The sequence below is a fragment of the Rhinichthys klamathensis genome, unplaced genomic scaffold (genome assembly GCF_029890125.1).
Source record: "Rhinichthys klamathensis goyatoka isolate OS25496 unplaced genomic scaffold, OSU_Roscu_1.1 h1tg000073l_1, whole genome shotgun sequence".
Classification (NCBI taxonomy): Eukaryota; Metazoa; Chordata; class Actinopteri; order Cypriniformes; family Leuciscidae; genus Rhinichthys; species Rhinichthys klamathensis.
In genome coordinates this window covers 608695-620650 of record NW_026606616.1, presented here as the reverse complement: position 1 = coordinate 620650, position 11956 = coordinate 608695, and the positions used below count along the sequence as shown (strand labels likewise).

The 11956-nt window shown below is 38.7% G+C and overlaps 1 protein-coding gene across 1 annotated transcript; it reads left to right on the top strand.

The window, feature by feature from the left end:
- The first annotated feature begins 1321 nt into the window (after positions 1 to 1321).
- sall3b (spalt-like transcription factor 3b) lies at positions 1322 to 11729 on the top strand. Its single transcript, XM_056250703.1, has 4 exons — positions 1322 to 1920; positions 5594 to 8518; positions 9679 to 10022; positions 10440 to 11729. Exons 1-4 carry the CDS (start codon positions 1839 to 1841, stop codon positions 10833 to 10835), a joined length of 3747 nt encoding a protein of 1248 aa, XP_056106678.1. The 5' UTR covers positions 1322 to 1838; the 3' UTR covers positions 10836 to 11729.
- The last annotated feature ends 227 nt before the right edge of the window (positions 11730 to 11956 follow it).

Sequence of the window (11956 nt, the reverse complement as noted above, 5' to 3'; positions counted from 1 at the left end):
TTTTTGCCAGAAAAGCTAGTTAAGGACAATCAATAGTACATCATTGGGAGAGTTTTGTGATAAAAGCCCTCGGTTACCCTGGCAATCCATCACTTGGCCATACAGATAGGTCAAACGAAATTATATTGCGCTTATCTCTCTACACCAGAAGAGTAACAGAGACGCCGATCAATAGGCTTATATATTGTTCTACTTGTGTTGTAATGGAAATGATGTATCGCTGATTTAGAGCCCTTTGGCCGCTATACACCAGCGATACTGGTCAGATGTGAATGCTGTCTGATCCCATGAGAGCAGCTCAATATCATAGACACATAACTGAAGTTAACTGTTTTAAATGTATAAGGTGCTACACCACAGATCAAAAAAATAAGTGCTATATCCTTCTTCTTTTTTATTCAGTAGGCTATCATAACAGATGTGAAGTTATGCGAAAGGTTAACAGGAAAAAGAGCAGGTTGAATAGGGGTCCGTCATTCTGTGATATCCTAGTGGTCGCCTAATGCAATAAGCTTACACAGAACAGCCCTTCTGCCTTTCTCCAGGGCTTCTGCTGGGTTTTACACGCACATTTTCAGCTCAATATCAGCGAACACTTTTCAGTGCAGCTCCTGCATCAAGACATCCACCTTATGGGACTCTGGAATCTGCAAGAAAGCGCATATAGTTTTGAATTGGATGAACTATTTGGAGGATGCGTCCTCGGCATGAGTGAGAAGCAGACGGAGAACAGAGAACAGAACGAACAGTGTTTGTTGTCAATAGCCTACTTAATAAACAGTCTGCGAATCATTCGATAACAGTCTGCGAATCATTCGATAACGTTCTTCGACGTCCCCTCAGTAGGCTAACTTTCTGGATTTTCCGCGCGTGGTTCATCTCGCGCAACCGAATTCTTTTTCCCTAATACAAAAACTTTTAAAAAAAAGAAACGTGGAAAGTAAAAAAAAACTGTTTTTCTGTGTGGTATGTAAATGTATAGAAAGCCATAAATGCTGGCAGTTACTTTTGTTTAGCGACGTACCGTCCCATACAGATTCTAACGGAAAGCGCTGGAGCAGCATACTGTTGCTATGGTGACCTCCTCAGGCGAACGAGACGTTAGCGTCTAGCACTCTAATCTAACTTTTGTGGTTAATGAAACATTGTTTGAAAGAATATATACATTTAAAAACCCTCAACATTTTGTTTTGACGTTGACTCTGGGGGTTTAAGCTTTATTTACACTCCCAGAACCCCTCAAATAAAAAAACAACCAAAAGCAAAATATAGGCTAATATTCGCCGTCACAACAAACTTATCTTGCATATTAACAATTAAACAACTTATTTAAGAGAGGAATATGCTGAAACTAGAATCAATACACTCTGAAATAGCCTGAGAGGTGCTTGACTGTTATTCATACTGTCATTTATTTGAAAAGAAGGCGTGTGAGCGTGACAAGACTGGTTTTCCGTACTTACGGTGATGTTTAACAAACTACGGATGGACTTTACGCCATGTGAAGTGCCACCAGAGCTGTAGACGCACTTGTTTGCGTCCAGTTTGTGGTCCTACGTGAACAGAGAGCAAAAGGGGGAAAAGTGAGGAAGTGAAACGGGCTAATTACTCAGTCCATCCCTCATTTCCATATCCAGAGAGAGTGTCTACTGGCGCGCGGCCAATCCCTCATGCAGCGCAACGTAATACATGACCCTCTATCATTATAACGCCGACATGCGCAATCTGCACAACGGTAACAACATCTAATATCTCTTATTCACTGACCCCGGGACTGTACGGGACTGCCAGCGTCCGATGTTTCTGCAGATCGGAGCGCCGACGCGAAGCGCAGAGACATGTCCCGAAGAAAGCAAGCGAAACCTCAGCATCTCAGGTCGGACGAAGAAGGAACACAGTCGGACAAAAGTCCGGATAACGGTATGTGAATTGAAATACGAATCTTTTATTCGGCTCTTTAGATACAAACAAGTTTCTTTTGTCAGAATTACGCGATGTTGTTAATTTTGAGTAGTGCTGAAGACACGATCGCCTATAGAACATTGGCTATTATATAGAATGAACAATTTGAGAGAATCGGGGAATATAAAAAGAACTTGATTAGCATGTAAGTTTAAACGATGCTGTGTTCAGTTCAAGTAGACTATACGGAACTCAAGGCAAAGTTTTACACCCTTAAAAATAACGTTCTTCGATGGTTGCTACGTCCAACAAAGAGCCTTTTTAATATAAAAAGTTAGGGTTGTTCTTTAAAACACCAGTGCGTTCTCTAAAGAACCAGAGAATAAAAAGTTAGCTACTTGTGGTTGTCTTATGACATGATTGTAAAATTCTATTCGAACCTTTATTTTTAAGTGTTTCATAAATCACAAGTTAAGTGTGTTTATATAGTAGGCTAGCCTACATGAAACCTACAAATATGTGCTTTCGGAAATTTCGTGTCAAACGTTGATTATGTGTCATTTGAAAAAAATGCCGAAGACTTTTTTTTTCCCCCACTAAATAATGCAGTCGTAATTTCTAGTCTTTCCAGTCTTCTAGCTGTTAACTAACAATTTCTGTTAAATTCATTAAACATAATTAAACATTTATGGACATAAAATGCTCTCATTATTTTTTATTCAATTTGCTTAAACTGTTCACGTAGGCTATAGGGCCTATATTTATTTATTTTTGTATTTCGTGTATAGTTTGATTTAACATGATTTAAAATGAATTATTAATTATAATCAGTAACGGTAGATTAGAGTTGTGCATCTAGGCTATTTGTGCTTTTGATAAAGCACCAAAATAAAAGATCTGCAAACCATACAAAAGTGTCCCATTGCAAGACCCAAACAAAACCTTCAACATTCGTCTGTTTGCGTGAGAATAATTCCTTTTGTCATGGTAATGAAGTTACTTATGAAAAAGCCTCACACTTGGTCTGGTGTCGAAGTTGTGTCTTTATTTAAATCGCGTTGAAGTATTTACTGCAACACAAAGATCGAACTAAAAGAACTGAATCAGGGTATAGGTTGAAATCAGACAGTGAAAGACGTTTATTGTTCTTCAGATCAGTTTTAATCAGACGAATCCATTATAATCAGGCCTAATCTGTTAGAAGAGTAAAGAATTTGAAGTGAAAACCTGATGCAACAATATTGATGTAGAAATAATTAGCATAATGTTTAAATCTTGATTCTTGATCATTTAGTATACACAAATTTAAGCTGTGGGTTAGTTTTCTTTATTTATTTTTTTTAACAAGTTAATAAAAAATGACTCCTTTAGTCAATAAGCAAATAATTGCATATGGGAGTTTTTTTAAACTTTGAACAAATTAACTATTTTTTCAGAACATAAAACATCTGTTGTATGTATTCTGAAAATTACTCAAATTAATGTACAGTAAGTGCAGAAATTTCAGAGCAAGCTCAAACACATGGGCATTTCAATACATATTATTATCATTCAAAAAATATTATTAACAAACTTATGTAACTTATGGCTTACTTACACCATCTGCAATTAGTTAAAAGACTAATTGGCATATACATTTCTTCATTTCTACTTAAATGAATATAAAATTATGTTATATTCTAAATTAATTTAAAAATAAAAAAATAAATCATGATGATTTGACTTCAGAGTGTTATCCATGTATGCAATAGGTACTTTTCTCTCATTTTGTCGACGCCAACACAATTGACTTTCGTGTTTGCCCTTGTACGTCTTTCAGTTCGCCATTCATCAGGCCTCTACCGTAACGATTGTCTAATAGCATTTTAGCTTTCTTCTTTTGGGGTCTGAGAAATTTATTTTAAAACTCTTATGTTCTAACCTTTGTCTGTCTCATGTCGAAATGATCCAGCTAGCTAACAAAACCACGGTTACCAACTGAGCACCCTAGGAATCTCCCAAGTTTTTTCATCTTTGTAGAGGCTGATGTAGTAGGGCCCCACAAATGCCTTTTTTCTTATTGCTTTAAAAAAAAAAATGATGATCATGATCACAGTTTTGTCCGTCTTTTCACTGCATGGGGTTTTGCCATAGTATATATTTTTTCTTTGTAAATCTATTTGGACTATTCAGTGAATGCTAATATATGTGAACTAATGTATGAACATTTTAAGATGATTTGTGGCATGGCCTTAAGTTAATTGGTCGTCTCACTAGATCAGTTTCAGTTAGCTCTCACCTTTCGGTGTTAAGAGTTTTTCAGACCACCCACACAGTTACTGGAATTAGACGAGCAAATGACCCACATTGTAACTCCTCTGAGGAAGGCTCACAAAAACTGAGAAGATACGCAAACAACACCTGACCATAAAATTATTTGAGATATTCTGTCAACCTCTCTTCACTCATTTAATTTCTCGCTGTCTCTTTTCCAGAAAATTTTATCCAATATTATTCTTAAACGCTGATGTCATAAACATTCAGTGTGGCTATCAAGTCGATAACGATGGGTAATCATACAGCGAATACACCTATACAATCTTCCATGGCATCTTTTATAAAAAAAAAACTATTAAAAGATAAAGAAAAAAAACACTCACACACAAATAGAAACAGGCTGAAAATATAGGAAGATTTCTGTTTACTCACACACTTTGCCATCTCACTAAACCTTTTATGTGTAAAACTATTTCTGTTTATATTTTCCTCTGAATATTTCTGCATAAATTACTCAAAAACAACCCCTTAAGTGCTCACCAGTGAACCAATGACAAAACAGTTTAAGATCTTATCTGAACTTGATGTAACCTAGGTATTTTATGTGCTGTCTAAATTAAAACATCAGAACAAAAATCCCATCAAATGCTGCTGATTTATTTTAAGACAAATATAATATTTTTGGCTCTCATGATCATTACACTTTGATTTTTTAAACAACTTTTTTTAAGTTGTATATTCTTGCTCATTATTGATATACTTTACACTTAATAATATTCTTGTCGTTATACTGATTCCATGAGAAAATGGCGCTTAACAGATTTATTAAGATAGCACTGCATGCTTTGACTTCTAGTGAAAGGACAGATTCTTTTTTCATTTTTACAGTTTTTTTTTTCTTTTTTTAAAATGATCAAATATGGCATGATTTAAAACAGTTTGAAGTTAATTGTGCATGTTTACACTTTTAAAGCTGAAACCATTTTTCAAGGTTGTACATCTTTAGCAGTGAGAGATATATGTTTCACTCAACAATGTCAAGTGGAGGAATTAGTTCTTCAAATTCATCAGGAAATAAGAGTGTTTGATAGCAATGGAGAGTTCAGATTAGTCAATCAAAGACTCAATTTGCCCTCAACTGACAGTGCAGCTGTGAATTGTATAAAAACATTGGAAATCAATATCCCCTATAGAATTTCATTAAGCTCCCGTATATTCAATAGATAGGTCGCATAATTTGATGGATTGTGCAAAGAAAATTATCATCTGAGTCTTTGGAGCATGAGCACAAAGAGGCTGGCTTTCAGTAATTGGTAAAGTGGTACAATTGATTTAGTTTATCTATATTGTTCACTCCTCCAAGAATAGCTGTGAAAAATCTATCATCTCAGAAATTTCTATTCACACGCTTTCTCTCTGTGTCTTTATCTCCCAGCACTTCGGTTGAGGGGAGGCGATGAGGAGGACAGTGGCACAGAGAGCCGCAGCGGGGGTGAAGAGACACACGTGTGTGAGAGGTGCTGTGCTGAATTCTTCAAGTGGTCCGAAATGCTGGAGCACCAACAGAAGTGCACGGAAGACCCCCCTGTGCTGATAGTAAAAGAGAATGAAGAGAAGGCCATTTGCCGGGAATCACCGACAGAGTCCCTTTTGAGTGCCCACAGTGACTCAGCAGAAATGGAGGCCAGCGAGCTCAACACCGAGCTGGCTGAGAAAGTCGACGAGATGCCTGAGGAAACCCACATCATCGACCTGGATGAACAAATGGATATAAGTTTGCCCGAGCATAAAACATCAAACCTCAGCCCTCTACAACTTGACAATGAAAACCACACCTCTTCTCCTGCACCACCTACAACGAATCACTATGACATGCCCAGCACCAATGTGACCCTGGAGATTCTTCACAGCACCCGAGTTGCCGTTGCTCAGTTTTCCCAGAGCATTCACTGTGCAGGGTCTGCAGGCAAGCTGAACTCAGCTGCGATACCCATGATTCTGGAGCAGTTGATGGCGCTGCAGCAGCAGCAGGTTCAGCAATTGCAGCTCATTGAGCAGATCCGCAGCCAGGTCGCTGTAATGAATAGGCAGCCTACGCAAGCCGCCCTTAATCCTGCCTCAAAAAGCCTGCCCTCTGACTCGAACACTTACAATTTCCAGGGCATCGCTCCACCCCCTGTACTTCCATTATCTGGGGTCATGCCCTCTGCAGTGAATGGGCATGCCTCTGTATCCCAGGCGTCTATGCTTTCGAGACCACCGTTGCTGTCTTCCCAGCCAAGCAGTGGACAAATCGGCTCTAGAGCATTAGAGAGTGCCACTACTTCCTTAACAAGCTCCAGCCCTCATCTCTTCAGCTACAGCGGGGCTTCCCCGCTCTTACCCACTTGTAGTGGATCGCTCTCTAACGTTAGTAACACCCAGTCCGTCAGCACTCCCAGTCCACTATCAGCTTGCCAGAGTAGCCTCCTTAGCCCTTCTGCCAACCTACCATTACTACCTCAAAGCCCTCCCAACGGAGTCATATTTCCCAATCCACTGGCCAGCATTGCAGCCACTGCCAGTGCATTAGACCCACTTGCTGCTATGATGAAGCACCGTAAGGGCAAACTGCCCGGCGTCTCCATTTTTGACAACAAGCCCAGTTCTGAGGACCCATTCTTTAAGCACAAGTGTAGGTTCTGCGCTAAAGTGTTTGGAAGTGACAGCGCCTTGCAGATCCATTTGCGCTCACACACAGGTGAGAGGCCCTTCAAATGCAACATTTGTGGCAACCGTTTCTCAACAAAGGGAAACCTCAAAGTCCACTTCCAAAGGCACAAGGAGAAGTACCCTCATGTCCAGATGAACCCGTACCCAGTCCCGGAGTATCTTGACAATATCCCTACCAGTTCTGGGATTCCCTATGGGATGTCTTTTCCTCCAGAGAAGGCAGGACCTACTTGGTTAGACAGCAAACCTGTTCTTCCAACTGTGCCATCCTCAATGGGTCTGCAGTTGCCGCCCACAGTACCAATTATTGAAAGCTTAAGTGATTCATTTACAAGCACACCCTCTGAAAGATCTCCACATAGGCCATCACCAGCCAGAGGTGAACTTGCCCCATCGTCACCCAATCCCACCGGCACTGAGACAGATATGTCTACCATTGCGGCCTCCCCTAAATCAATCAGAGAAGAAGAGATCACAAACAGCTTCAATACAGAGGAAGTGCACCTGCCATCAAACAGTATGACTAGAAACGGTAACAACTCCAACAGCCTGCTTTCACAATCCATGTCGACAGAAACACCTGTTAAGGGGAATGTATCAGAGTCCACTGATGTTCCTTCAGCTGTTAATAAGTCACCCTCTCCTCCACTCATCTCAGATCAGTTCAGGGCCAAGTTCCCATTTGGTGGTCTCCAAGACTCTATGCAAACATCTGAGACATCGAAGCTCCAACAGCTTGTGGAAAACATTGACAAGAAGATGATGGATCCCAATCAGTGTGTAATCTGCCACCGCGTGCTTAGCTGTCAGAGCGCGCTGAAGATGCACTACCGCATCCATACAGGGGAGAGACCATTTAAATGCAAGGTTTGTGGACGAGCATTCACCACAAAGGGTAACTTGAAGACTCACTTTGGTGTCCACCGTGCAAAGCCTCCTCTTCGGATTCAACATTCATGCCCGATCTGTCAGAAAAAATTCACAAATGCTGTTGTGTTACAGCAGCATATACGCATGCACATGGGTGGGCAGATTCCAAACACTCCTTTGGCAGAAACCATCTACGAGAAAGACACAGATATGGAGAGTTTCGACAGCATGAGCACTTATGATGACGACTGTCTTGATGATATTTCATTTGAAGAAGAAGCGGATGTTGTGGAGAACAGTGAAAACACCCTGAGCTCTTTTTCAGACAGTCCACCACCTATCTCATCTCTGTCAACCAGTGTATCAGAATCTCAAAATGTAAGGAGTGACTCATCCATCAGTCTCAGCCAATCAAATGGAAAAAAGATGGTCAAGTACGGACCTATGGATAATGATCTTCATGCTCTAGGCTTGATCACCACTGGTGAGATGGAGAACCATAGCATGGGAACTAGATTAATGCCACATTCATCTAGTTCTATTCACATTCCATCCTATCTCAACAGTCAACCTGAAGGCCTACATGAGCACCCAGTCTCTCTGAACCTCTCCTCTAAAATCCCTGAGGAAACAGCTATAGTAAAATCTGAAACAACAGATTGTATTGCAGCAAACACTGTCAATGGGGTGACTCTTAATCAAACAGGAATACAGCCTATCAAGTCTACAGTAAAGAAAGAAAACCCTTTCAACGTGCAATGTTTCAGCAAGGAACATGGTAAGCATAAACTGCTATATGACAAAACACCCTTAAAATTGATTTGTTCAATTAATTAAACTGAGGAAAGCTTTTCCACACAATTATTTTAGGTTAGCACAACAAGACAAGAATAACTGAAATAAGCACTAATGTCAGGGCATGTCAAAACACCTCTAGGGCCCAGAAAATACAAGTAATGTTTTGTTGAACAAACCTAAATTTAAGTTCTTGTGTTAGATACATTCTAGCTAGCATTAGTGCATGTTAGCATACTAAATATATATGTATTATTATATATGGAATGATCAAATAAGAAGAGATTGGTCTCAGTACTGTCAGTACTGACTGAAACAACACACACCATAGTCGTCATGTAGCCCACAACCTAAGCACAAGCTACACTCTTCAGCACATAAGTAACCACACAGAAACTTTAACATAACATAATTTCCCTTTACTCATAAACATCAAATAACTCTTAGATACCATTTACTCTCATAATACAGTCTATGTAAAGCATGTTGGGAATCAGAAGTCCACTGTCCAGTTAATAATGTCAACAAAAATGATTTATGCAGTCTCAACACAAAGGATTAAGTTAACGTCTGTTTTACAAATGTAAGTGATTTGAACGTAATGAAATTCATTTGTGGTAAAATGTTCAAAAATTGTTTAACTTGGACTTATTTTTAAGTAAACTGAACATATATATATATTATGTATATATAATATATATATATATATTTAGTGTAAATTTAATTACTTAAATGGTGAAGTTTGTTTTCTAAATTCCTACCCTAGCTAAATATGCATAGACAACTGTAAGTAAGCCGTATTCAATTCACCTGAAATGTGTAAACACTGTGGTGCTACACATTGCCCAGCACCGCAATATAGCTCAGTTAATGGTTCGAGTTTGGGGCTGGACTGGTCTGTTTGTTTAAGTAATGGAGGACAGGGGAGTGTTTGTAGAAAAAAGTTAAAAAATATATTAATATATTTAAATGATTAAATGATTATTAATTATTACAAATTTAAAAAATATACTTCTGCAATTCTGTTTGGCTTTGCAAGGCCATTACACATTTCCCCTTAAACACTTAATGCATAGTATTGCAGTATTTGTTTATTTGATTTCAGTGTTAATTTTTATTCTTATTTTTTATTTTTATTGTCAGAAAATGCTCAAAGGTTTACTGAACAGGATACAAAAAATTCGCCGACTGCAGTGAAACTGGAGATGAGTGCTTGCAGTAGACCATACATGCTAAAAGAAGGGCCTTTCCCTGCATTTGGCCTGCAGTCTCCCACCTCACGCTCTGAGGTGATGATACCGGGCGTCACCACACTCACTGGACCACCCCCTCCCCGACGGACCCCTAAGCAACACAACTGCAGTGCATGTGGGAAGAACTTCTCTTCTGCCAGCGCCTTGCAGATCCACGAGCGCACACACACAGGCGAAAAACCTTTCGGCTGCTCTGTCTGCGGTCGAGCGTTCACAACCAAGGGTAATCTCAAGGTATGTGATCATTATTGATTATGTTATTTCAGATGTTCATTTATTCACAAGTATAATAATGAATACTTGTGAAATAGTGAACAGCTTATATAAATGAAACAGATGCACTTTTCAAATCAGTTTTTATTTGATAATTTTCATGTAATGCTTAGCAGTGTTGGAGTTGTGAGTTGCTCCCAACATGTCAAAAGCTGTTGTGCACGTTTCCTTTCAGTCCTCCACCATTCTGTCAATTAAAGGCAAAAATAAAATAAATAATAATAAAACAACAACAATGCAAATACACATGACGGTCATCACAACATCATGGTGGTCATTTTTTTAAAAACATTCTTTACAGATTTAATACACACATCTGCCACAAAGAGCGTACAAATATCTGTCATTGATTTCTCTTTAATTTCTGTTTGTCAACAGGTGCACATGGGCACCCATATGTGGAATAACACTCCTGCCCGTAGAGGTAGACGATTGTCTGTGGAAAACCCAATTGCCCTTCTGGGCGGTGATGCCCTGAAATTCAGCGAAGCGTTTCAGAAGGATTTAGCAGCGCGGGCCATGAATGTGGACCAAAACTTCTGGAGCCGATATGCAGCAGCTATAACTAATGGCTTAGCAATGAGGAACAATGAAATATCCGTCATTCAGAGTGGAGGAGTCCCCCAGCTTCCTGCCATTACTGTGCCCACGGACAAGGCTAGCACTGGAAACAGCCCACCAATCACAGCCATGGAAAAAACAGGCTTAGAAAGGGGTACTGGACAACACTTCTCCATGATGATTGAGGACAAAAAAGACATCGGAATCAATTAAAGTAAAGATGACATATTCTTTCTCCTTGCATAAGGAACATTGAAAATAAACGTGTCTTGATTTTTGAAAATCTGAATAAACTCTTTAGAATGTGCTTGATTCATGTGGGAAAAGATGCTTATACTATAATGGCACTTGTTTTTATTTTATTTTATTGTTTAAACTGAGGCCACGGTTAGTTTTTCAATTATGTCCACTGACTGAAACCTTACACTTGATTCAAGGGCATTGCTTTGAGATAAAATGATTATTTTATGTTGTAAATATGTATTTTATTTTATTTAGTTTTATCCTCTGATTTTGCTGTCAAACATTGCTCAATTCATGGGAAAGGGAACATGTTTGCATATATAATAGAAACTTTTCATTCCCACACTGTGGTCTTAATATAGCTACAGCTGAAAGTATGTAACTTAAATCCCCGAGCAAAAGATAAAGAGACATTTCAGAGTTTTTGAAAAGAGATGTATTCTTCTTTAACATCCCACTGCTTTGCTGCTATGCATTAGATGCAAACCGTTTATTTTCATGCAAATTAAGTACACCACCATGAAAGCTAGTGTCATTTTAGCTGCCATCAACAATCAAACGTTTCATCTTATACCAGCCTATGTTATTATGTTATTAATTCTGATTATGTGTTTTATGCTGTTTTCTGCCTTATTTACTTTTTACATGCTAAATTAATTAGTGGGCCAACATTGAGACTATGAAGTATAATATGAGTGCTAATAAAGATCTTGCATTAAAAACACCTTTACACTTCAGTTTAAAGTATAGTTATCAGGCCTTGTGATGCATCCGAACGTGTTGGGGGACTATTCTATTTCAAAATTTAGAAGTGTTTTCCTATTAAGAACAAACTAAATAAATGTTTCCAGAAACATTTTTGAACACGGGAAAAGAAAAAAAAAGTGAAACAATATACTTGTCTGTAATGGTAGCTTATGTCTTATTTACTAAGCGTGTCATGTCAGGTCATTTTAGTGTTTTTTTATTTTATTTTGTAGTGCTATTTTCCTTAAATAATATATTGTTTAGTGATGGGAGAAAAACATACAAAAATATGAATGAGCAGTTTTTTTCATAAAATAGGTAATGGTGAAAAGGGACGGGGTATT